Source organism: Gigantopelta aegis, chromosome 2 (assembly GCF_016097555.1).
Source record: "Gigantopelta aegis isolate Gae_Host chromosome 2, Gae_host_genome, whole genome shotgun sequence".
NCBI classification, from domain to species: Eukaryota; Metazoa; Mollusca; class Gastropoda; order Neomphalida; family Peltospiridae; genus Gigantopelta; species Gigantopelta aegis.
The window spans coordinates 34,060,337-34,087,507 of record NC_054700.1 but is presented as its reverse complement, the minus strand read 5'-3'; the positions used below and the strand labels follow the sequence as shown (position 1 = coordinate 34,087,507).

At 37.2% G+C, this 27,171-nt stretch overlaps 1 protein-coding gene across 1 annotated transcript; it reads left to right on the top strand.

Annotated features, from left to right (window-relative positions):
• The first annotated feature begins 5,376 nt into the window (after positions 1-5,376).
• Positions 5,377-23,347, top strand: LOC121384196 (regulation of nuclear pre-mRNA domain-containing protein 2-like). Its single transcript, XM_041514474.1, has 9 exons — positions 5,377-5,728; positions 7,381-7,510; positions 8,004-8,104; positions 9,232-9,392; positions 14,831-14,957; positions 15,575-15,750; positions 17,131-17,329; positions 18,783-18,881; positions 20,684-23,347. Exons 1-9 carry the CDS (start codon positions 5,575-5,577, stop codon positions 22,852-22,854), a joined length of 3,318 nt encoding a protein of 1,105 aa, XP_041370408.1. The 5' UTR covers positions 5,377-5,574; the 3' UTR covers positions 22,855-23,347.
• The last annotated feature ends 3,824 nt before the right edge of the window (positions 23,348-27,171 follow it).

Genomic DNA, 27,171 nt, shown 5'->3' with positions numbered 1-27,171 from the left:
GACACAGATAAAATATATAAATATTACATTAAAACACATTTAAAACATTTAACATGAAATAAAATATATAAAAGATTCATCTAACTAAAACCTCTAAATGTATTCAATAAAATACAGTTAACGTGTAATTAACACCATGACGCTTTTAAAAAATTAATTTGCGGGTCTTGGCACTTAATCTGTACAAAGTATGACTGGATAAGATATATGACTTTGTTTTCTGGATCTGTAGCAGTTATAAAAATCAACTTATAATTCTACACATTTAATAAATAAAATATCGCTAAAATCTTTATATATTGGGCAATGAAGCAGGACATGCTGTTCATCTACACAGCTGCGACAGTTTCATTTTATTTCAACTTATTTTCGTATCTATAATTCAATTAAGATTCAAACACGCTGTCCTGGGCACACAGCTCAGCTAATCTGGGGTGTCTGTTCAGGACAGAGGGTTAGTTGTTAGGGGTTAGTGAGAGAAAAAAAAGGTATAGTGGTCTTACACCTACCCATTGAGTCGTTAAAACTCGCTCTGGGTGGGGACCGGTACCGGGATGCGAACCCTGTACCTACCAGCCCTATGTCCGATGGCTTAACCATGACACCAAACTCTCTAATCCACTGGGGTGTTATTGTAACGACCGGTTTTTATACGAAGGTAAAAAATAAAAGGATCTGTAAAAGATAAACACGAAGAGACATGTCCTGTGGGAGTTCTTAAAGGTAGGGTCAACTCAAACAAGAGCCTTATGTGTTGGAAAGATGCATACCCGGACCACCAACACATACTGACACTTTAGCAAATGAATAACGCGTAATTTAGAGTTAATAAAAAAACATGATTATTCCTGCCAACTGGGGGCAGCCATTTTGTTTCGTTTTTGTGACGTCCGGTGGGATAGCTTGGGGCGAAGTGACGTCAGCTCCTGACCATCTCCTGTATGTACAGTGTAAACAAAAGCAGTAATTTTCGACAAGGCGCTTCTCTTTGATCAACCTGACTTGTAAAACAGCATAAATGACGTAATTATATAATAAACTATTTAACTAAATATATTTCAAGTTGCATTAACGGAACAAAATGGGGTTATAGTATTTTTCTCTGTTAAATAATCCAAAGGAAAAATGTACACTATTAGGCCTATTGATATGCTACGTTGGAGCAAAAACGACAACACACGATACTCAAGTGATCATTTTCTTTTCTTTGGGACTACGTATGTATGTATGTATGCCCACAAAAAACTGTTAAGTCAAATGTCGGAAATTAACGTGCTTATATCAAATGAATGTTCAAGCACGCTTGTTGTGGACACAATGTCCGACTTAGGCCAGGCATTGTACCCAAAACAAGAAGGGGAAGGGGGAAAAGGCTTCTGCAAATTGCAATAAAAACAATTTTAGGTTAAAAAGAAAAAAAAATCATAATCTGGAAATTTAACTTAAATGCCAAATAAATAATTTTGGCGAGCCAAACAAATTAAGGAAAATTAGACGCAATTTTGACGGTTCTTTAATAATAAATATTTTAATTAGGACTCCTAAAATTAAATAATTTTGAACCAGAAGTAAAAGCAGAGTCCTAAAATAGAACCAAGGGGTAGCTTTAATGTGGGTTCGCAATTCTCACACCAGTGAGTCTAACTTCCAAAAATCAAATTCCTACGTAATTGGTCAGTTCTGTGATTTAGATGGAAAAGTCTACTTAATCAATAGTTTTACAGAACTATTTACAGTAATAAACCATGTCCATTACAATTTTAGGGGCGACAGGTAATATTCCACAATACCAGTATGTATTTTTGTGTCTAGACAGCGTCAATTAATTGGCTCGTCTGGTTACCAATCAAATACACACCTGCCAATCAGGAATCACAGGTAGAAGCAACTAACAGCATAGACCAATTAACTAAGAAAACACTCCGTGTATCATTTCAGTACGTATTTTAATGCATGGGCAAAACATTGTTAATTGTTTCGACTTGTTGTGTAGCCACTTTGACAATGGTATTTTATTTTGTATTGAAAAATAATATATATAGTGCTGGATATACTTATTGCTGGCTTACTGGGATGTATTTTATTACAGAACATTGCAATGTATGACTATTTATCATCCCGCAAAAACCAGATAGATTGTGTTTCTCTAGTTCTAAGGTTCGCCCCTGACGTGACGCGTTAAGTATTACGTAACCACCAGCTCGCCAGAGGGCGTACTCACTGAGATGGTACAAAATGGCTGCGCCCGTTATATATAATAGCCGTCACATTTAACCGTTTTATTAATTAACTATACGATTATACGTGTTGATATTAAGCAATAATGTTCATTATATATCGTTGAATATGCATACCAGGCCAAATGCCTTAATTGTCCTCTCCTTTAAGGGAAGAAAAAACACTCCAAAATTATAAGCTTAAAGGCTTAGGTCTAGACAGAAGACTAGACACATAAAACGAATTTAAAATGTGGAGGGGTGTTAAAACAACACCAACTAACAACCGAAAGAGTTGTTGCAGCGAGAACAAAGAGGGGATTATATAGCCTAGTTTGAATTAACGAAACGTAAAGTGGTAAAGGTCTACAAGGAAAAGAATGTGCCGGAATTGATGGTAGCCAGTAAAACACCCCAAAACAACATATACCTAATTAGGACTACTGGGGGGTTACATTGGTACGTTAATTCCTATTTTTTAACAGATGTCTTGTCTAGTAAAGTGTAATATTTTATTATGTGAAGATCAATTAAGTACCACGGCGTTGAAGGGACATAGAAAAAAATAATTTAAAGCGTGTACCAAAAATGCGTACAATACTAGCTTTAATTAACAACTTTAATAAGTCGTGCGCACGTGTCAGTAACTCGTGCGCACGTTTTAATTTTTTTCTTCTTCTTTGTATGTCAAAAAAAAAAAAAAAAATAATAGGCCTAATAATTTTTTTTTTTAAATTGGCAGAAGTTGCAGCCTGTTTTAGGCTAAAAGTCTTTTATCTCTTTTGCTTTGCATGTTATGGAATAAGATTTAGTTCAGTCGGTAGACCGCTCGCTCGGGATACTTGCGTCAGTTGGGTTTCCCACATCTCAACCAGAGCCCCACGACTCCGTGGTATGTGCTGTCTTGTCAGGAAAAGTGCATATAAATAATCCCCTTATTAAAAAATGTAGCGGGTCTTCTCTAAGGCTAGATGTTAGAATGGGATGCAAATGATTCGTCCTCTGGACGTTTCGTCCACAGACGATTCGTCCACTAAATTTTCGTCCACTGTTGAACGTGAGACGATTCGTTCAAAACCAAAAATTGTACTTGGACAATTCGTCCACTATAATGTTTATAGTTAAATTTAGAACTTCCTCCACGGGTGCAGTCTCTGTGTATTTCCCTGCACCCACCTGGCATCCTCGTCCTCTGCCGCTAATAAAGCTGGTCTGACCTACGGCACTAACTAACGACCGCCGGTAACTAGTAGGGGTGCATAGTAGGTGGTTACAGTTAAGTGCCTCTTAACAATGCCAGAAGTAACTACTGAACACTTGTAATAGATAAATATCAACCTCCACCGAGGGCATTCGAACCACAGACTCTCAGTACGAGAGTCCAGCGCTCTACCAACTGAGCTAATAGGGAAATTCCCACTAGCTACTGCCAGTAGGAGCACTTTATACCAACACTACTACATACTTCCCCCTCAAGTGAAGCTACGTCCCGGAGCTGTGGGCCATAAGCAGTTGACTGTTATGGGTTCTAACTGGGTTATAATTGTATTCTTGTGTTAAGAAAACACCCGACCCCTACATCGGCTCCAAAATGTAACAGATAAATATCAACCTCCACTGAGGGCATTCGAACCACAGATTCTCAGTACGAGAGTCCAGCGCTCTACCAACTGAGCTAATAGGGAAATTCCCACTAGCTACTGCCAGTAGGAGCACTTTATACCAACACTTACTACACACTCCCCGAAGTGGTCAGACTAAGCCCACAGCTAAAAGCTGATGGGAAATGGCAGGTGTGTGACACAGATAGCCACAAGAGACAAGCACCTGTCGCGGTTGGAGAGACAAGGACTGTGATGTGGAGATGGACAGTGAAAGACGTTGAAAGATAGGAGGAATTGCCAGATTGGGAAAAAATTAGATCGAATTCAAAAAGTAGAGAAAGGAAAGAGGGCAGTGGAATAAAAAAAGTGAAAAAAATAAGTAATAAAATTTAGAACTTGGCTGGAACTTGGTAGCGAAATGGAGATAATATCGTTGTTTATTAGTTGGTTACATCGAATGACGTCACGTTATGGCATTTTTGACATAAATGACGAAATTGTGATTTAGTTACAAGCTTTGTTTTCTAAATAGTATATCAGAATTATAGGTGTAATTGAAGAGCAATTTGAATAACAGCATATCATTAAAGTACTAGGCCTTAATGGACACAGACAGACAATAACAAGTTGATATAGTAACACTAAAATTTAGTTCGTTTCATATACTATAGTAGTTTACCACAAAACGAAAATAACTGACCATTTCAATGGCTAAGAAATATCATTTTAGATTTATTTGTTTAAATGTTGTAATCGAGTGGACGAATTGTCCGAGATGGGTGGACGAATTGTACGTGGACGAATTGTACGGTGGACGAATCGTCTGTGGACGAAACGTCCAGAGGACGAACCGTCTGAAAAGCGTTAGAATTATCTAATGTTTGACATCTAGGAACCAATAATTAATAAATAAATAATAAAATAAAAATTTACTTTCATATGTCAGTGTCTATACACCAAATGGGGCGGAACGTAGCCCAGTGGCGAAGCGCTCGCTCGATGCGCGGTCAGTCTGGGATCGATCCCCGTCGGTGGGCCCATTGGGCTATTTCTCGTTCCAGCCAGTGCACCACAACTGGTATATCAAAGGCCGTGGTATGTACTACCCTGTCTGTGGGGTGGTGCATATAAAAGATCCCTTGCTGCTAATCGAAAAGAGTAGCCCATAAAGTGGCGACAGCGGGTTTCCTCTCTCAATATCTATGTGGTCCGTAACCATATGTCTGACGATATATAATTGTAAATAAAATGTGTTGAGTGCGCCGTTAAATAAAACATTTCTTTTTTTCTATACACCAAATGTTACGGTGTTGTTAAACAAACATTACTTTCTTTCAGAAAAGGAATCCATAATCGTTGTAAGGAAAGTACTGTACTGCATACGAAACTGAAATTACAATATTTGTATTTATATCAAGAGTATTTAACAACAGTTATTACAACATCAGTTAAAAAAGTAGTTTAAAAAATAAATAAAGTGTATATTTTTCATAAGTTTAATTTAATGTTAAATACGAAACTATAAAAAAACCGATTCTTCGAAATAACATGGCGGATGTTCATTTGTGAATTTGTTTAACGTGTTGTATCGTTTTATTTCAATCGATTCCTGTAAAAGAGTGGTGTCATTTATTTGGCATATATTGTTAGTGATTTTTACATTTAATCAGACAAAAGTTTGATTGTATTGCGAGTGCACCTTGCAAAAAAGATGTCATTTGTTTGTATGTAAGTCGGTGCTCTTATTTCAAAAAATGGCGTCTGATCTCGCCGAGGAAAGTGTACAGAAGAAACTGGACAGTGTTACCAGTGCTCAGGACAGCATCCAGAGCATGTCAATGTGGATAATTCATCATAAAAGTCACCACAAGAAAATTGTTAACGTCTGGTTAAAAGCTTTGAAAAATGGTAATAATAATATCAAAATATGATCATTATTATGATTATAATTTATAGGGTGTAGACACAAGTCTCAGAAACTGTCCACAGTTTGCTGTTCATTATAACATGTTTCCAGATAATTTTGTACACATGAAAAAATTAACTTTGAGCTACTACAAATATTAGAACTAATATGAATTTATGGTGCTACCTAGAGATAAGCTCTGTAGACTGCAACACTTCCTTATCTCTCCCTCCAAATTGGCCCAACACATTTTACAAATTAAAGTCCAAACCAGATTGTTAACAACTACAGTAAATTACTTTCCTACCTTTAATTACCGTTAGATTTCCTCCACATTTTGTCCAAGCAAATTGTGAAAAACCCCCATTATATTAACATGGATTCCACATATATTAGACTGAAACCATAGCACCTATATTGACTTCAAGATCTCCAGTGTTCTCGCTGCTCCATTTAAGCGTGGCGGCCCGCCCCTCTATTGCACTTTTCTGCCCTCCTTTCACGTTCTGCCGCCCTCCTTTATTTTTCTCTACCCCTCTTTATTTTCCTGCACCATACTATATTTTACAGCACCTATCTCCGCTATTTCCAAATGCACACTTTTTTCCACACAAAAATAATCGTCATACTCCTTATTTTGCCTACAAAAAGTGCACAAAAGTTTATACGAAATACAAGCAGACTCGTCTTTTAGTTGAACCGAACATGTTATCGGTCTGACATTCACGGGCAGTTCCGGTTTTGCTGAACCAATCAAAGTTTTAATATTATTCTTTTAATAAAGATTTCAAGATACACGAAAAACAATAAAGATGTTTGTAAAGTGATCCCCTAATGTCGGATACATTTTTTGTTATTTCCATCTTCATCGAATGAATCGATTGCTGTGATAAATATCGCCAGCTGATAAAAAGTAGTTTCGTTTTTGTAAAGGCGGTGTATATATTATTTGGCACCCAAGATAAATGATTTTAATGATAAACACTACCACTTTCGTTGTTTTCATAAGCGGTGATATCCCCCCCCCCCCAAAAAAAAAAATGAACTGCTGAAAAAACAGAATGGCAGAAATGACAGAAATATATATATATTTGAAAAGAAGACACTATAGAATAATATTGTTAATAATATATTGTTCTATAGACTGGTGGACTTGTAGGAATTCCGGCGGGCTAGTAAATGTTAGTTGAACCTGGTCCGACAGGCTGGGTAAATATTTTCCATTTCTGCACCCCTGTTAGCACATGCCATAACGTTGTTAGATTATGTCATATCAATCCACCCCTCTTGAAGAGCATTCTGTGAACAAGCAAAATGGCAGACCGCAGAGAACTGCATGTATTTTTCCCCTATGCAGTCTCAGCGAAGTTGTTACAACTTAGTCTTGTATCTGGAATATGTCTCACTGGAATGGGTTTTTAACGATTTGTGTCTGAACCAAATTTTTGGGGCAATCTAACATAATTAAAGGTAGGAGAGTAATTTATTGTAGTTGTTAACAATTTGGTTCAGACTTCAGATATATTTTTTAAAGAGTTAGGTTAGGGTTAAATAGGATCCGATAGTTAAATATACATTTTTGGTAGAAGTAGCCTTTGTGTTGACAGCCAGCTGTACTTCCTGGTTAACTTGTGCCTGTTTTGTTTATTTTCAGCCAAGACTAAGCATAAATTAATTTTATTTTACCTGTGTAATGATGTTGTCCAAACGTGCAAGAAGAAGCATGCTCTGGTGTTCAAGGAAAGCTTCAAAGGAGTACTCAAAGAAGCAGCAGCATTTGCAAGGTTTGTTGATCAGTGATTTATTCCGAACCATCCCCGTCGGTGAGCCCATTGGGCTATTTCTCATTCCAGCCAGTGCACCACAACTGGTATATCAAAGGGTATATGCTATTCTGCCTGTGGGATGGTGCATATAAAAGATCCCTTGCTACTAATGGAAAAATGTAGCAGGTTTCCTCTCTAAGACCATATATAATGTCAAAATTACCAAATGTTTGACATCCAATACCTGATGATGAATAAATGTGCTCTAGTGGTGTCGTTAAACAAAACAAACTTTATTTGATGCTGGTACATTTAGTTGTATTTTATGTACAGTATAATATTTTTTGAATTTTCAATTCAATTTCAAAGTAAGCTTTGCTGGGGATAGTATTTAAAAATCTTAGTACCTAACCTTTTGAATATTTAAAAATCTTAGGTAAACTGAAATTTGTTCATGGAACTTTTAGCTAGATAGCGGATTGAATTTGACTTTTTTGTTTTGTTTTTACAGGGAAGACACAATTAAGCCAAAAGTGGAAAGAATATTCAAGATCTGGGAAGAACGCGTGGTTTATGATGGCAAATTCATGAAAGCACTGAAAAAGCAATTGAGTATGTTTATAAAATAGTTTCACAAATATCATTAATGAAATCACTGAAGAAGCAATTGAGTATGATTATAAATTAGTTTTCACAAATATCGTTCATGAAATCACTGAAAAAGCAATTGAGTATGATTATAGAATAGTTTTCACAAATATCATTCATGAAATCACTGAAGAAGCACTGAGTATGATTATAAACTAGTTTTCACAAATATTCATGAAATCCCTGAAAAAGCAATTGAGTATGATTATAAAATAGTTTTTACAAATATCGTTCATGAAATTACTGAAGAAGCAATTGAGTATGATTATAAAATAGTTTTCACAAATATCATTCATGAAATCACTGAAGAGGCACTTGAGTGTGATTATAAACTAGTTTTCGCAAATATCATTCATCAAATCACCGAAGAAGCACTTGAGTATGATTATAGAATAATTTTCACAAATATATATCACTGTGGATGTTACCAAGACTCTACATCCATGTGTCCAGTAGGACAAGTGTCTGTTTATTTTTAATGATCCTTTTTGAAATGTGCTTGTACAACTCTACTATTTCTGTGAAAGAGTTGAGCAGTATTTGAAGTTGGTCTCTTGTCAGCCAGCCAGCCAGTAAACAAAAATATATCACAGAACCAGATTCATAATTAAATGTTTATTTTGTTAGTGCATTGTAATGACTTGTGTCGACCAATTTACTTTTCCTGCACTCAAAACTTAACATAGAGCCCATATTTTCAAAGCTTAGTGCTACAACGTCGTAAAAACATTGTAGGCTATGATGTCACTATGGCATTTTGTGTTGTAGTGACATCATAGTAGCCTGGTTACAATTGCATTTGAAACTAGTACTTGCTATATGTAATAACTAAATGTGATATTACTACTCAAAGTGCCAAGATAAATAATATCGTCTAGGTTGTACTGTCCTCCAGCTGGCAATGAAGATTTTTTGTCTTATTTTATCATTCGATTTGATTAAAATTTGAATACTAAGTCATACAAAATTGCATACACCTGATTACTGTTCATTAACATTTTGCTGGAGTGTTTGTAAAGGCCCCTTTTCTTCTATAATAATATCCACCCTGCATGATTGACTTGTACGTACAGCCAGACCCTTGTTTTCAGATAAAAAGACTGTTCCTCCTGTGCCACTGTTTTCAGAGTCTAAGGTTAACTCGCCCATAGTTGATCTGAAGACAACATCCAAGGAGCCGGCGGCATTGTCACCTGTCGTTATACCCGAGTCCGCTGCAGTTTTTGATCCAAAACTCGTGGCTGAATTCAAGGTAACAAATAATTTTTTAATTTTTTTTAATTGATGTGTTTTTAATGTTAGAAGCTTGACAACCTTGTATTTATAAGATTTACTTATGCAAAGTATAAATACAACTACAGTTTTAATATTTGAAAACATTGAGTGTTTTGTTAAATTGCAGAATACAAGACAAATTTGTGCCATTATGTTTCTCATTTTAAGAGATCTTTGTGTAAAACTTTATTATTGCTGTCATCCACATGCAGGATCTTCAGTAAATGGACATCACCATATTCACTATTTTGAAAAGGTCATTTTTATTGGTTTATGAAATTTTCAGCTGAAAACGGAACATTGTGAATCACAGGTGATATGTATAAAATAGCCTGGTTCTCATTTTATTACATACCTATTCAATCTTACTATGGTGATAAAGACATTTTGAAACCGTGTAATAAATTTATTTTGTATTGCACATATGGACCAGAACTTTTAAATGGGGAATTCCCTTTTTATTTTTACTGCAGTTAGCACCTTTTATTTACTGACATCATATATGATTTACAAATGCCGTCATATCATGTTTGAAACATTACACAAGGCTGCCGCAGAGTATGATTCTTAACATTAAATGAATCCATGAAAGGAGTTTTGATAATAGATTTAACAAAGTGTTGTTATGACGTTAAATTAAAAACCATTTTTGTACAACATAAAAGTATTAAAACAAGGTATGTTATAAATACAAAACTTCACATATGTTGTTTTTGCTTCCTATTTATTACACTCGTTTATTTTTGGGGCGGGACTTTGCCCAGTGGTAAAGCACTCGCTCTATGTGCGGTTGGTCTGGGATCGATCCCCGTCGGTGAGCCCATTAGGCTATTTCTCGTTCCAGACAGTGCACCACGACTGGTATATCAAAGGCTGTGGTATGTACTACCATGTCTGTGGGATGGTGCATACAAAAGATCCCTTGCTGCTAATCGAAAAGAGTAGCCCATGAAGTGGTGACAGCGGGTTTCCTCTCTCAATATCTGTGTGGTCCTTAAAGGAGACCGGACACCAAAAGACATGTAGTGTGTAATGGATTAAGTTAGCATCAAAGACCGCATTACTCTAACACCCGGCTCGCTGTGAGGCACCGGTCAGCTGCGCGTCTTAGGTTTGGGGTAAAAACAGAAGTGGGCGGGATTATGCATTGATCTGAACGAAAGCGAGGCAATACATCATTGGTGAGAGTTATCAAGAAATACTGGTACACGTGTTGATTCTTTGGTTGTGCCTTTTAGTCGTCTGTTTTTTTTGTCTCCAGGTTTATCGGAAATTTAATTTACAAGATAATTAGTGTTATTATATACTGTCGACATAATTATATGATGGTTTTTAACTGCAACAGTAACAGCAATGCATCCCAAGAAACGGCCAACATCATGGCTTCAATTTCCAAAAATATCCAACTAAATACAGCAGGTTATGGTACATTTACAATTTGAAAATTAAAACAAGTATGTACTTAAGATATACATTAAATAAAGGTATTGCAATTTGTTCACATACAAATATTTAAACTTCACATTTATTTACCTATAATTACCGAATTAATTTTTACCGACAGCCCATAACGACTCCATACTAACATCTCTTGATCTAGTTGATTTGTTAACCTCATAACAAAACACCTTCAAAACGTGAATTATTACGTTAGTTAACAATGTTTATCGTCAGTTCAGTATATTGTCATTAAAATTAAAATGCTAACACTTTGGCAGGAACAACATATGTACTCTGGCCAGGAATGATGGTTACCGGTAATTAGTTTTAAAGCTAATGTCGATTATTAAAGCATAATAAAATTTTCCTTTTCAATGCTTTCTGTATGTCATATTAAAAATACTCTACACCAAATAATTGTTTTAATACCTACCCTGGATTTCTGCCAGAGGGTGCGGAGGGTAAACTTACATGTAATGTACTAAAAAATCTCAGAAATTAATGTATATATATAATGTTTAATTTTTTCGATAGATTATAGTAACATAATTGCTGTTTAAAATTTTAAAAGTGCGTGAAATGAAATGTTCAATAAAAAAAAAAACATTTCAAACCTATAACCACCCAATATACTCCTTTGAATATATTTAGTTTTTACAGGCCCGTAGGAACGACTTTGGGAGGTGGGGCACAGACGGACCGGGTATAAACTCTACATCAGATTTTGGTTACAATGGCAAAAATTAATGTGATAAAAAAAAGTTAACAAGGGGGGGGGGGGGGGCTGTTTTATTATGTACCCTTAACTTATTTTCTGGCAGAAAACCTGGTACCTTTGGCAGAGGTTGAAACAATTGGTTGTCTAATTTTCGACTGTTACCATAAAATAATATAATTAATCACTTTTGGCATCTAGCAGTTTAAAGCAAAATTAACAATAGTTACCACATGGAATAAGCATCATATATTATTTTGTTTTACCTGTAATATATTTTACCTGTAGTATATTTTCGTCAGGACTTCCTTCTTCCTCCGTGAATGATTAAAAAAAATAACACTGGATGGATATATTGTAATTATTTTTATTTTATTCCAATATATAACAAATGTGTTTTATGTCATTATGTGCAGCAAACTACCTGAAACAGTTGGTTTGAAATCATGATTACAAAATCCTAAAGATAAACGGTACTGGTTCCTGATCTCACTCTCTACATATTATCTACATTTGTACAGACCTGTAGGAACGATATTTGAAGGGAGGGGGCGGGGGGAATACAGTCTCTAGTGAGGGATACAAACTAGATTTTTTATCGTTTATATCATCTTTATTTATGCAGAGTAGTGAAAATTTAAAACATATATTTTCATCCTAGAGAGAGTGATGGAAAACAAGTCCCTAGGCCCACCCCTCCCCAGTTCTTATGGGCCTGTTGTATTTTATATTAATAAATGCAAAGACTACATAATAATATTGTCGATAAGACATATTAGTTGTAAAGTGATTGTCAGTATGTGGCAACAGTATAATATTTTCCAACATTTCTGTGTTTCTGTACCCAGCTGTGGACAGTTTCGGCAGACTGGCAACATATTTTCTTAATAATTAAAAATACACGGTTTAACCAAACACATTAAAACTTGGAGGATAACTAGTTAAAGGAGAGGACAATTAAGGCATTTGGCCTGGTATGCATATTCAACAATATATAATGAACATTATTGCTTAATATCAACACGTATAATCGTATAGTTAATTAATAAAACGGTTAAATGTGACGGCTATCATATATAACGGGCGCAGCCATTTTGTACCATCTCAGTGAGTACACCCTCTGGCGAGCTGGTGGTTACGTAATACTTAACGCGTCACGTCAGGAATGGACCTTAGAACTAGAGAAACACAATCTACCTGGTTTTTGCTGGATGATAAATAGTCATACATTGCAATGTTCTGTAATAATACACATCCCAGTAAGCCAGCAGTAAGTATATCCAGCACTATATATATATTATTTTTCAATACAAAATAAAATACCATTGTCAAAGTGGCTACACAACAAGTCGAAACAATTAACAATGTTTTGCCCATGCATTAACCTACGTACTGAAATGATACACGGAGTGTTTTCTTAGTTAATTGGTCTATGCTGTTAGTTGCTTCTACCTGTGATTCCTGATTGGCAGGTGTGTATTTGATTGGTAACCAGACGAGCCAATTAATTGACGCTGTCTAGACACAAAAATACATACTGGTATTGTGGAATATTACCTGTCGCCCCTAAAATTGTAATGGACATGGTTTATTACTGTAAATAGTTCTGTCAAAATATTGATTAAGTAAACTTTTCCATCTAAAAGCACAGAACTGACCAATTACGTAGTCCCAAAGAAAAGAAAATTATCACTTGGGTATCGTGGGTTGTCGTTTTTGCTCCAACGTAGCGTATCAATCGGCCTAATTTTGTACATTTTTCCTTTGGATTACTTAACAGAGAAAAATACTATAACCCCATTTTGTTCCGTTAATGCAACTTGAAATATATTTAGTTAAATAGTTTATTATAATATTACGTCATTTATGCTGTTTTACAAGTCAGGTTGATCAAAGAGAAGCGCCTTGTCGAAAATTACTGCTTTTGTTTACACTGTACATACAGGAGATGGTCAGGAGCTGACGTCACTTCGCCCCAAGCTATCTCACCGGACGTCACAAAAACGAAACAAAATGGCTGCCCCCAGTTGGCAGGAATAATCATGTTTTTTTATTAACTCTAAATTACGCGTTATTCATTTGCTAAAGTGTCAGTATGTGTTGGTGGTCCGGGTATGCATCTTTCCAACACATAAGGCTCTTGTTTGAGTTGACCCTACCTTTTTTAAATTATTATATCTTGCTTTGGTGAGGAGGGGACACTTTTTGCAAATTTGCGAAATCGGCCTATGGAATATCCACTGACATGTCATATTTACATCTATGCTGAACAAGATTTATGAGGAAATATTATTACATTTTGTGTGCTTTTCTTCTAATTAGGTCCATTTGCTTCAGTTTACATTAAAAATGTCATAAAAAATTATGTTTAAAAAAATGCTTGTATGCTAGTCTATGACCGTGTGGCTTCCTCGTCTTTGTCAGCAGTTGATTCATCTGAATTTTCATCTAAGACAACATTTCCAGGATTAGGGACAAAGTCTCTGATAAGTGGTTCAAACTGATACGGTTTGATGCCATTAAGCATAAGCTGGACACAATTCTTCGTCACTCGAATCGCTAAGTTCGTCCATGCTGCTTGGTAGTTTCTTCAGTTTTCCTCTCATCGATGACGTCACTGGTCTAGCTCATCAATTGCCGACAGTTTCCGGCAAACATCGGAGATCAGCGAAAAAAAACCCCAACCAAGACTGGCACGCTCAACTTGGTCAATAAGGGGAGCACGTTAGTTGTGTATTGTGGTTTATGACAGCAAACAAATTCATTACGTCGTATATATGGTTTGGTGTCTGGTCTCCTTTAACCATATGTCTGACGGCATATAACCGTAAATAAAATGTGTTGAGTGCATCGTTAAATAAAACATTCCTGTTCTTTCTTTTCGTTATTTCGTTTAATTTATCGGAAATTTAATTTACAAGATAATTAGTGTTATTATATACTGTCGACGTAATTATATGATGGTTAACTGCGCAGTGTTTAACTGCAACAGTAACAGCAATGTATCCCAAGAAACGGCTAACATCATGGTTTCGAACGGGCTTTACACCAACTAAATAAACCAACTAATATTCTTGCGCAAAATGAACTTGTGCAATAAATAAGAAGCAAAACCAATGCATGTGAAGTTCTGTATATTTATTCAAGAGGTTTTATAGTTAAAATAATGTGAATTGCATTACCAGTACTCTGAGAATGCTTGTTTCAATACCTGTGGCCGACAGATAAAACTACACCTAGATATGTTCTGTTTGTTGCAGCCATCTCACTTGATAGAGAAGATTACATTCTTTAAGAAACTGGAGACAACCGCCGAACTTAAACAGAGACAGCTGGCCATTCTCAAGATGGACGCCTCAAATTTAGAGGCTGTCCGACAACTGAAAGGTCAGATTATACAAATGAAGAGTTCCATTTCCAAAATGTGATATACGTCAGTTTCCGATTTCGGATGTAGCAGTGATTTGATATTGGTACAACTCATCAATAGAACAATAAAGTTTATGTCCAAATATGATCTATGCCCACTGGACAGGGTGTTAAAACTCTACTTCGTGTTAAGCAAAACCATTTTTTTTTTTAAATGACGTAAAGAGTTGTTGGTGTAGTTTTCATTATTGTTCCCTAATACTGATGCTTCACAACTGTCCAATGCATTGTCCAGGGGTGGGAATTCTCCTCAGATCAGCTGTTTTCCTCTCATGAAACATTGCGTTTCCTTGCATTAATCGTCCTTTCCTCCAAAATGTGTCAGATGGCACAGATTTTAAAGTAGGATTTCAAGAATTTCCGGGACCCCACTAGATTTCCTCTTTTTAACATTTCACCAGTTCCCACCCCTGATTGTCAACATTAGTATGAAATACAAAACCATTTTGTAATAGGTCAAATTTAGACCACAGTATTAACATATTTTGTTTCAACTCTTTATTTCATGTTAACTTTGCATTCTTTAAATTATTTTTAGTTGTATGTGTATTTCAGTACACAAATTGCTTTTACAGATAAAGCTCACGGAAAGGAATTTTCCATTCAGTTTGAAGAATCATGTGTGAAGCTCGAAGACTACGTGGAAGTTCTCGCAGATGAAATCACAGAAAGAAAAACTCTTATTCAACTGACGGAAATTTCCGAGATGTTTTATGATGAACAGTACAGAGAAGCTAAGATAGTTGCAAATGTGAGTGAATGGTTCAGTTAATCAAATCCTCTGTTTAATCGGTATAAATCTCTACTAAGTGTTTAACTTACAAGGGCTTTCTTGAAATATAGGTGTATTAACTTTATTTTAGCAGGATGCACTAGTCAGATTAACATATCTTTAGACTCTTTTCTTAAAAAAAAAAAAAGATTAAAAAAAATTAAATTTTAAGATCAACTCCATGCACTACTGTTGTGCAAAGCTGAAAAATAAATACATTAATACTTTTATTCCTAAAAAAGTTAATTTATTATCATCAATTTAGTTTTTTTATCACTTTGATGTCATCTCCGTTTAAACAATTTATCACGATTGTTTTTACTATATTAACACAAATGAATAGTAGTGATTCTTTGATAAGACTGAATAAAGTCTCTCTTTGAATGACATTGTTTTAGTTATATTTGTATACATTGTAAAAATGTCAGATTGATGTCAAAATTACTAATGTTTGAGATGTAACTAAAATATTGTTTGTGCGTTGTCGTTCATTTAACCACCGTTTTAATTTTCAAAATCCTATTCTGTCTTGAGCAAAATCGAGGCAAGCTGAAGATCACTCTCTTGAAATGGGGTTAAGTAAGCAATCACACGAAGTTTTAACTAAAGTGTGTGTACAATGTTATTGTAAGGCCTATAACGTCCCAGGCAGTTGCAGATGGGAACAGGAGTGATCACTCACCTTTTGTGGCGAAGACTGTTATTTGTTATGACTGGCCTCGGTGGCATCGTTGTGAAGCTATCGAACATAAGGCTGGTAGGTACAGGGTTCACAGCCCGGTACCGGCTCTGACCCAAAGCGAGTTTTAACAACTCAGTGGGTAGATGTAAGACCACTACACCCTCTTCTCTCTCACTAACCACTAACCACTAAACCCTCTGTCCTGGACAGACAGCCCAGATAGCTGAGATGTGTGCCAAGACAGCCTGCTTGAACCTTACTTGTATATAAGCACACAAATATATTAAAATGAAATGAAAATGTGATGACAGTTCTGGCCTGGTGCTTATAAAACTAGACTCAAGACTCTACTAAGAGTCTGAGACACTGATGTCATGACAACGTCGTACAAATTGTACGCATGTGACGTCATTTGAGATTGAGTCTGGACTCTAAATTTTTATAAGCATGGGCCCAGGATTGAAAATTTGGATAAGCTTTTTCACAACTTAAACCTTATAGCCAATAATTAACAGTCACCTGTAGGTAAACACTACGTGAATTTAGTTATTGTTTTACTTGATTTCACTCTCAACATTACAGTGTAGTGAGTCCATTGAACGTCCCTTGTTTTGTGTTCATCTATACAGTCCAGATGAACTTACCAGAACTAATACAAGTAGCACATTTAATTTTAGGCGTACAAAAATTTTGGAACACGAATTGCGACCATGAAGAAGAAGCTAACAGACTTGGTGAAGACTCTCCCTGATCCCAACAGTCCGATGCCGTCTCCCGTGGAAGACGCGCCGTCACCTGAAGCCACGCCTCCACAGAGAGACGACATTGAAACCGTCGACATGGAGATGTCCGATGACGAAATTGATCAAATGCTCGGTAAATTTTAATTTTTTCTTGATTAAAAGGCAAAATCTAAACTATACTGATGTTCAAAAGAAACATTACAAGGCTTGAAATTGTATTAGAGAAAAATATGATATGGTGGGATATGAAAGTATCATGAAGTTCAATCTCTAAATGTGACAATACACTTTGTGATACATGCAAAGTGTTTGTACGGTGGTTTCTAAATTGTTTACTTTCACTTAGCAACAATATTTATTAATTTTATGTATGTAACGTTTCTTTTGGAGACAATAGGTATTTTTTGTTACGCTATAAGACTTATTATTTATATATATATTTTTTTTAGTTATTAGGCAAAAATGTATTCTGTATAGACGATGGGGACAACAAATTTCTTCTGAAATACTTTTTATTACGAAAAGATTGTTAGCCTCTTTGTGTCTGCTGGAATGACTAAGACTGAGCCTTTTTGTGATGTCATACTAATAGCGGGGCGAAGTATACCATAACATCCTCAACATAATTAAAGTAAGAGTGCACCATCATACTACATAAAATTATGTAAGGGGTGGGATTTAGCCCAGTGGTAAAGTGTTTGCTTGATGTGCAGTCAGTCTAGGATCGATCCCTGGTGGTGGGTCCCATTGGGCTATTTCTCGTCCCAGCCAGTGCTCCACAAATAGTGTAACAAAGGCTGTGGTATGTACTATCCTGTCTGTGGGATGGTACATATAAAATATCCCTTGCTGCTAATCGAAAAGAGGAGTACATGAAGTGGCGACAGTGGGTTTCCTCTCTCTGTGTGGTCCTTAAACACATGTCTGACGCCATATAACCGTAAATAAAATGTGATGAGTTTGTCGTTAAATAAAAACAACAACAAAAAACAAACAAAAAACAGAGAGAAAGAGTGACAGAGACACAGAGACAGAGACAGAGACAGAGACAGAGACAGAGAGAGAGAGAGAGAGAGAGAGAGAGAGAGAGAGAGAGAGAGAGAGAGATATATGTATCTACGTTTATCGTGATTCTGTTATATTTCAGTTCACTATAAAATACATGTGGGAGGTCCTAACTTTCCACACACTGTCCCTTCACCCTGTGATGTCTTATTTCCAGCAAGAGATATTTTTGCCCTCAACAGGACATATTTCTTTGAACCTGCATTTGAAAAAAAAAATAACAGGCCACATTTTACTTCTTATTTCAAGCCATATCATGCTTATATCCCATTGAAATAATTTTCAATCGTAATGTTTTAGCTACGAAATGGTAGTGAGTTTAATATCCTATTTATTACCTATAATCGATTTTAATTTATATCACTGAACTCATTGACCAGCGTTCCAGTACGGTCGTGGTGCGCTAATCGTATGGTGTCGGAAGTATTATGTCCCACGTTCTCATGGGAAGTAACACTTTGATAAGGACCAAGATATTTTTAACCACATGGGTAATAAAACCTGTTCTGTGTTTATTGCAGAGCCTCCTACTGATGCTCCATCACCAGACGGATCACCTGAGATTCAGGACACGGCATCGGAAAACAGAGACAAAATATCATTCAGTATTGGAGCCAAAGGTAATTTAGTTACTTTCTCTTAAATATACCAGGGGGCGGGACATAGTCCAGTGGTAAAGCGCTCGCTCGATGCGTGGTTGGTTTGGGATTGATCCCCGTCGGTGGGCCCGTTAGGCTATTTCTCGCTCCAGCCAGTGCACCACAACTGGTACATCAAAGGCCGTGGTATGTGCTATCCTGTCTATGGGATGGTGCATATAAAAGATCCCTTGCTGCTAATCGAAAAGAGTAGCCAATTAAGTGGCGACAGCGGGTTTCCTCTCTCAATATCTGTGTGGTCCGTAACCATATGTCTGACGCCATATAACCGTAAATAAAATGTGTTGAGTGCGTCGTTAAATAAAACATTTCTTTCTTTCTTAAATATACCATCATCGACCTCATTAAGATATAGTGGTTAAGCAGTCATGTTAAAGGCTGGGCTCCATGATAAGCGATCTTGGTTGGATCCTCTGTTGGTGGGCCCATTGGGATATTTATCATGCCAGTCAAAAAATAATTTGAGGGTACGTAATAAAAACAAGACGAATCATAAATGCCCCTACTAGGTGGTTATAGGTTTGAAACTTTTTGAATTGGACATTGTATTCCATGTACTTTGACTATTTCTAAACACCAGTTCTCTTACTATAATATTTCTAAAAAAATAAATAAAATCTATACATTAATTTCCAATATTTTAAGGTACGTAATTTTACCCTTTGTATCCTCTGGCAGAAACCCTGAGTACCCCACAGCTGGTTTAACAAAGGCTAATCAGCAGGTTTACTCTCGCCCACTCATGGGTTCAACTTCCCTGTACTGGCTACGGTTGAGATAATGTTTTTTTAATTGTTCAGTGTGGAAGCGTAAGACACTTCACTAACATTTCTGACTGCCCACTAACAGCTAACCTTTGACCACTGTGTTGCACAGACTGTTGTGCTGTGTCCCGTTCATTGTCTCTGACTCATAATGGGATTCAACCAAAGAAAAAAAAACTAAGCACAAAATTACCTCCAGTATTTTATTAGCTTCTTGCTAATTTTATGCTTTTTAGATATTTGTGTGCTACAATTGATATCAATAATGCACCAAGATTAGCAGGAAAGTTAAAAATTTAGGGTCGGAATTTAAAACTCCTTTTTTTTCTTTTTTCTTGCATGTGTGTAACTACATATATTAAAAAATAAATTCTTAAACATGTGCGTTTAATAAAAACAGGCTTTGTAAATTTGCCCAGAAGGTTTGTTTGTTTTGGTGTTGTGTTGAAAAAAACAGTGACCTTAATAGGAATGAGGGATGAGGGAAATAAATCTGTATTTTATGTTGGTTGTAAGAATGCTCTGTTATTAACAGTAGTGGATACATGGTTAATGCGTTTTGTGTGTTTTGTGTGTTTCAGTTTAATGTTTCATGTGTGTCAGTTTTAATTTTTGTTGTGTTTCAGTTTAATGTTTGTGTCATGTGTTTTAGTTTAATGGGGTTTTTTGTTTTTCAGTTTAAATGTTTGTTTCATGTGTTTCAGTTTAATGTTTGTTTCAATTTAATGTTTGTTTCAATTTAATGTTTGTTTTGTGTGTTTCAGTTTAATGTTTCTTTCAATTTAATGTTTGTGTTATATGTTTAGTTTAATGTTTGTTGCATATGTTTCAGTTTAATGTTTGTTTCAAGTGTTTCAGTTTTATGTTGTTGTTTTTTTATTTCAGTTTAATGTTTCATGCATTTCAGTTTTATGTTTTGTGTGTTTTGGTTTAATGTTTTATGCATTTTAGTTTAATGTTTTCTGCATTTCAGTTTAATGTTTGTTTTGTGTGTTTCAGTTTTGTCTCACAGCCGGAAGGGTAACCAGGAGAGTCTGGAGAGCCGAATCGCCAGCCTGGTCCCGACCTCTGAGCAGCAGGACAACCTGTCGGCGTCGTTCCTCCAGCAGAAACAGAAGGAGGTTCCCGTCTACAACCCGTCGAAGGTCCTTGGTCCCGGCTTCGCTTCCCTGGCCGTCGACGAGGGTAACTCCACCCCCCTGGCTGACGAGAAGGGGGGCAGCACGCCCGTACTTGATGAGGTCCCGGACCTCCTGGGGGACGAGTCGCAGCATAATCAGAGCGATGAAATGCATGACGCTGAATCCTCGGAACCCGTCAAGAAACAGAATCCCATAGACTTTCTCACCACACTCATCTCAAACACCAAGAAGAATGCCCCTGTCTCGTCAGATTTTCTACAGAATCTGACCCTGCTGACGTCGACGGTGAAAACCCACATTGAACAGGAGCACCAGATACAAGATGGTGATTCGTCGGATTCCGCCACGCCCAAGTCGTGGGCAGCCTGGAAGGCAAAAGTCATCCAGACGTCCGATTCGGAGACGTCTGACAATTCTCCTCAACAGATAATGACTCTAAATTCGAAGCCCGTGACGTCGGGGATGGGCGAATCGCCTCCACCTTCCCCCATACAGACTCTGACTTCCCATACCGCAGCAGTCGGAGGATCACCTCCGGCTGAAATGCAGACGTCTGTTTCTGGGCAACCACCAGTGTCCATGCATTCGCTACAGCTGCCACCAACGTCTACCCCCCAGTCAGCAGGGGTGGGGACACCAGTCTTTTCGACTGCTCCCCCACTGCAGGGACAGCCACCCCAGGGACAGTTTACCGTGCCGGGAAACGCACCCCCATTCCCTAACCTGACCATACCACCACCACATACACCAATGCCAAATCAGTTCCTGCAGAGCACTCCTCCAACTCGCCCCCCCATGCAGGGTCCCCCACCACCAACACATTTAGCAAACATGCTTCCTCCACAGGCACCAGGGCAGGGGCCACCCCTTGGTTCTCCATTTCAAGGACCCCAAAATCCACCCCCTTTGCCCCCTCCAGGCAATGCTGTGCCAGGATCAATGCCGAGATTTGGTCTGGATATCCGACCACCCCCGTTTGCCCCTCCACCACACACCTCCTCTGGGTTTAATCCCATGGCATGTCCACCTCCTTCATTCTTCAGCCAGCAGTCTCCCGGACAGAAGGAGAACTGGACTGGTCAGACTAGTCCTCGCATGCTGGGACAAATGGTCAGTCCTCCCGACCAAATGTTTAGCCAAAGACCAAACTTTCCCCAGTTTCCCTCCTCCCAGTCACACATGCCCCACCATCCTCCCAAAGGTATCTTGCGCAACAAACAGCCCATTTTAGGAGAAATGCATCATGTTCCCCCCGATCAGATGATGGATCACGCAATCCTAGGAGGCCCCAAACCTCCTTCAGTGCCTCCTTCCCCCATGATGCATTTATCTGAATCAAATGATGACTTGCAGGAATTCAGGGAAAAGCTCAAACGCAAGACGACAGAATCGCAGCCAGACGGGCCTCCCAAGATGCAGAATAAGGGTGTTTCGAGACAGAATCTGACGACCATTACTTTACAGGATATTTCAGTGATAAACGACACCACTAAGAACGTTGCAGCATTGGCCGATAAAGAAACGCACGACGAAGCTGATGGCGCTAACCCTAAAACAAATCCAGCAGTAGATCGGGAAGCGCCACCTAGTGAATCTTCCAAAGAACACTCCGAGGATGGGACAATGAAAAACAATTCAGAGAAGCTCGAACAGTCCGAGGGACTGCCCATTCAGTTGATCAGTACAGTTGGCTCTTCTATTCAGAGGATCGAAACGATCAACCGGCATAACGAAAGCATCAGTCGGATCGAGTCCGTCGGGTCTAGTCACACTGGATCTCGCCCCGTCAGCCAGATACATTCGGTGAGCAACCAGTACGACCGGAATTCCGACTACCGAGACGACCAGTACAGTCGGAATGGTCGCGACAGAGACAGAGAGCGAGACCACCATCAGTCGTTTAACAGAGACAGATACAGGGATGAGTATTCCCGGGATCCATACAATCGCGATGTTTACGGAGCCCCTCCGGCCAAAAGACGTTACCCCGAAACCCATGACTCGTGGAGTCATTATAACAGATACTAAGTTGAAAAAGCGAAAGAGAGTGCTTATGAATGTTTTCATAATGAAAGGTTTCCATATGTGGGTACCTATCAAGAGTGTTTGGTAGATCATAATCGTGGGCATTTGTAATTGGGCAGATCGTAATTGAAAATCACTTTTAAAATACGTATCAAGTGCTCATACCCTTTTCCTGGACACAGCAAGGCAGCTTGTGATAAAAAAAAAATTCAGTGACTTTTCAATCTTCATACAGATGACGTTTTTTGTGATTTTAAATTCTGAAGAATGGCGGCTTTGTAAAGCTAGGCATTGTAAATATCATGTTTAAAAAAAAAAAGTCGCTGTAGTTATGAGCAGAAATATCTTTTAAAGTGAATGGTTAATATTTCTTGGTTACTAATGTGATGTGCAGGTGTTGTTTCTGAAGTAATGTTGAGCATGTCAGTTTTAAAGACAAATGCTTTCTAGTATTGTTCTTCATTATATTTATGGAGACATAAAATTCAAAGTTTTCTGTGTTCACTTTGTGTGTTTTTATGCTAACTAAAATGAAAATATTTGTAAAGACACTGTTAATAATACCTATTTGAAGTTTGCATTAATGGGACATTTGTACTTCATGGTAGTCATCCTAATGTGTTTCCAGCTGATAGAAACTTGGAAATGATTAAAATTGCTTATTGATTATATATATATATTTTTAGAATATTGGTGTCTAAAATTGTTTTTGCTTCAGCCAGTTTTCAGATATGTAGTATATTTTGTTGAAAATTATACTAAATTTGCAATTGGCTAATTTGGCAAAGCACATTTTGAGCCCTGGTTTGTATATTCATTGTGTTTCTTTGTGTCCTAATGTTTATAGTAGCTCATATGTTTAAGTTGCTGCATAAACTTTCCAGTGGTATGCTTGGTTATTTCACACTTCTGATGTTTTAATTGACAGCCGGTAGTCCAGTGTGACAGCATGAGGATCTATCTGCTGTTAGTCAAAAGCAAGAAAGTGTTCAATAACCATGCATACCGCAAGTAAGTTTATGCAGTCATTGACTTGTACCACATAAAGTGATGCTGCATGATGCAATAAGAAGACTTGGCTTAGTGAGAGAGAGAGAGTGAAAAGTTTGAAGTTGTGCAGATTTATTGCACAGTTTCATCGATATGAAAACAATCTATGTACAAGGGATTTTACTTTTCAATAATTTGATACATGGGTCTGTCTTTCTTTTAAAATGGTACCGGAAAGTGTGACGTAGGTGGTGCATCAACCATGTAACAAAATAAAGTCCTTCCTTCTTGTGCTAAAAGTGGTTACCACTGGTTACATACAGAACCCAGACCTTGATTGCAGATTCAGTCGAACCAACCCAAATGCATCAGGCAAATCAACATAAACATCAATTTTAATATTCATTCTTTATTTATGATATGTTTTGGCAAATTTTATTGTTATATTTAATGATAAATAACATTAAAACAATAGTAATTTTTAATGTCCCAATTTTCGTCATATTTTTTTAATAACTATTTTGAAAATATTGAGAAATTTCTTTTGTTGTCTGTCCAATGATTTTTATTTGATTATTATTTTTGTCCGTTTCACGTGCATCCAGTAAATATTTTAGGAGGGATTGAGACAAAATTACTATCTAATTAATTGTGTATTCATCTGTGAATATGGGTGGGGTGGGGGGGTGGGGGGTCAAAGAGGTACCATTTTCAAAGAAGGATTCACACACATTTTTGAAAATACAGGGTTTCTAAAATAGCTATAAAAATCCACTAAGCATGGGATCAGTGATTTAAAATTTTTACTAGCCATGATTAAAAATTCACTAGCCCTGCTTTAAGTAAATAAATTTTTAATACTAGGAATAACTGGATATGTCACCTAGAGAAGGAGATAGAGCTTAAAAAACCTTGGATTTGAGGGGAGGAAGGGACAAGATATTCACATTTACAAAATAGACTTAAATGCAGCATATGACACTTTTTGTTTTCACTAGCCATTGGACATGGCGATAGTAGTTATTTACTAGCCCAACATTGAATATCACTAGCCATGGGAGTGGGGCTACCATAATCTAGAAGCCCTGGAATAGGAGTTGAAATCCAGTTGGAGCTGCTACAGACATTAGTATGACGCAAGATACATAGAAAATACAAACATTGATATTCCATGTACTGTAAATCAGGAAATGTCAGCAAGGATAAAATTTTAACGAATTTAGCAAGGCCATACAAGATGCTAATATTTCATGACGCTAAATTTAAAGAGCGCAAGAGCAGACTGTTTTGAAAAACCATTTGTGCATTTATTTTGTTGGTGATTAACAGAACACAATAATAGCTGCATGCTATTGATTAAAGCAAAATGATGACAAACAACAATAGTTGTTAGGTAGCATGCATATTATTGCAAACTTCTACTAAATTTAAGTTGTCTTTAAGTCGATAACCAAATTATTTAAATATATTATTTCAGCTGATCCTACAACTTCAGCTTATTCTTTTAGTTTCTGATATGACGAACTCGCTAAATTTTTATGTTGCTAATATGTCACTTATTTGGATTTCGCTAAATTTTAAGATTGCTAATATTTTACAGTGTTTGAGATTAAAATTTTGGGGCAGTATCCCAGTTGGATACTAACATTTCAAAATCTGGTATCCCACCTGAGAATTTAGTATTATATGGTATCCTGGTGGGATACTGGGTTCTTGAAGTCTGGTATCCAAAATTAAATTCTGGTATCCCCGGGATATCGGGATACTGTTAATCTCGAACACTGTTTTATGATTTACAGTAATTAATTTGTAATTGTTATAGAAGCTCTGTTAGCTGGAAACATGTCAGAATCAAACGAGTGGCTACAAAGTTAAAGGGTTAAATACTTGTTGGCTATATTGAACAGGTAATTCCGACAGCTGATGTTAGTAGTAACCTAGATTTTTCCATTAGTAGCAAGGGATCTTTTATATACACTTTCCCAAAGACAGGACAGCATATGCCATGGCCTTTGATATACGTAGCGAGACGTAGCCCAGTGGTACAGCGTTAGCTTGATGCACGGTCAGTGTGGGATCAATCCCCATCGGTGGGCCCATTGGGCTATTTCTCATTCCAACCAGTGCACCACGACTGGCATATCAAAGGACGTGGTATGTACTATCCTGTCTGTGGGATGGTGCATATAAAAGATCCCTTGCTGCTAATTGGAAAGAGTAACCCATGAAGTGGTGACAGCGGGTTTCCTCTCTCAATATCTGTGTGGTCCTTAACCATATGTCTGACGCCATATAACCGTAAATAAAATGTGTTGAGTATGTCGTTAAATAAAACATGTCTTTACCAAAAACATATGCAGCTTTCAACTAGCTCTATCTAATGATATTTTATTGCATAAACAACAAAAAGATTGGGCACAAGTTTGCTGAATTTGTACTGGTTATACAACTAATCACCAAGAATGTTGCCGATAGTCCTCAGTTCCAGTGATAGACATTGCAAACACTGAGCTCAGTGGTGTCTGTTAAGCCATTACATTTTAGGCTTGTAGGTACTGGCTTCAAATCTTGGTAGCGTCTCCCACCCAGATTTAACAGCTCATTGGAGAAATTTAAGGCCACTGCACCTACTTCTCTGTCACTAACCACCATACAGATAAGCAATAATCCATTTCTGGACAGACGGCCCAGATAGCTGATATGTCTGTGTGCCCAGAACAGCACACTGGAACCTTAGTTTGATATAAGGATGAAAATAAATTATGTCGTGCTTTCAGGATAGAATGCTTGAACTTTAATTGGATAAGAAAATAAAAGAAAATATGCCCCATGTATGCCCAGGTCAGCATGCTTGAACCTTAATTGGTTTTAAAGGTGAAAATAAATTATTTCATGTGTGCCCAGGATAACATGCTTGAACCTTAATTGGATATGAAAATAAAATAAAATGTCCCATGTGTGCCCAAGACAGCATGCTTGAACCTTAATTGGATATAAGCATGAAGATAAAATGTGTCCCAGGTTAGCATGCTTGCACCTTAGTTAAATCCAAGTAGGAAAAGAAAATGAAAATGACACACCAAAGACAAAACCAGTCTTATACTTCAGGAATGGGATGTAGCTTGTGTCTTGGAGCACACATGCCCGAGGTGCAATGGAGTGTGGGATCAATACTCATAGGTGTAGCCATTAATTATTTGTCATTTCCACCAATGCTTTAGGCACCACACTACTATTTCCCATGTCATTACATTGTATAGCAGCTTCCAAATCTTTCTTAGACCTCTAATGTTTAAATTAAATAACTTATTGGTTTGAAGTTACTGGTTA

Excerpts from the sequence above, each read along its gene's own strand:
- LOC121384196 (XM_041514474.1), top strand. The coding sequence starts at position 5,575 with ATGGCGTCTGATCTCGCCGAGGAAAGTGTACAGAAGAAACTGGACAGT. Across the intron at positions 5,729-7,380 it reads GTTAAAAGCTTTGAAAAATG|CCAAGACTAAGCATAAATTA; the intron begins GTAATAATAATA and ends GTTTATTTTCAG. Across the intron at positions 15,751-17,130 it reads AAGCTAAGATAGTTGCAAAT|GCGTACAAAAATTTTGGAAC; the intron begins GTGAGTGAATGG and ends ATTTAATTTTAG.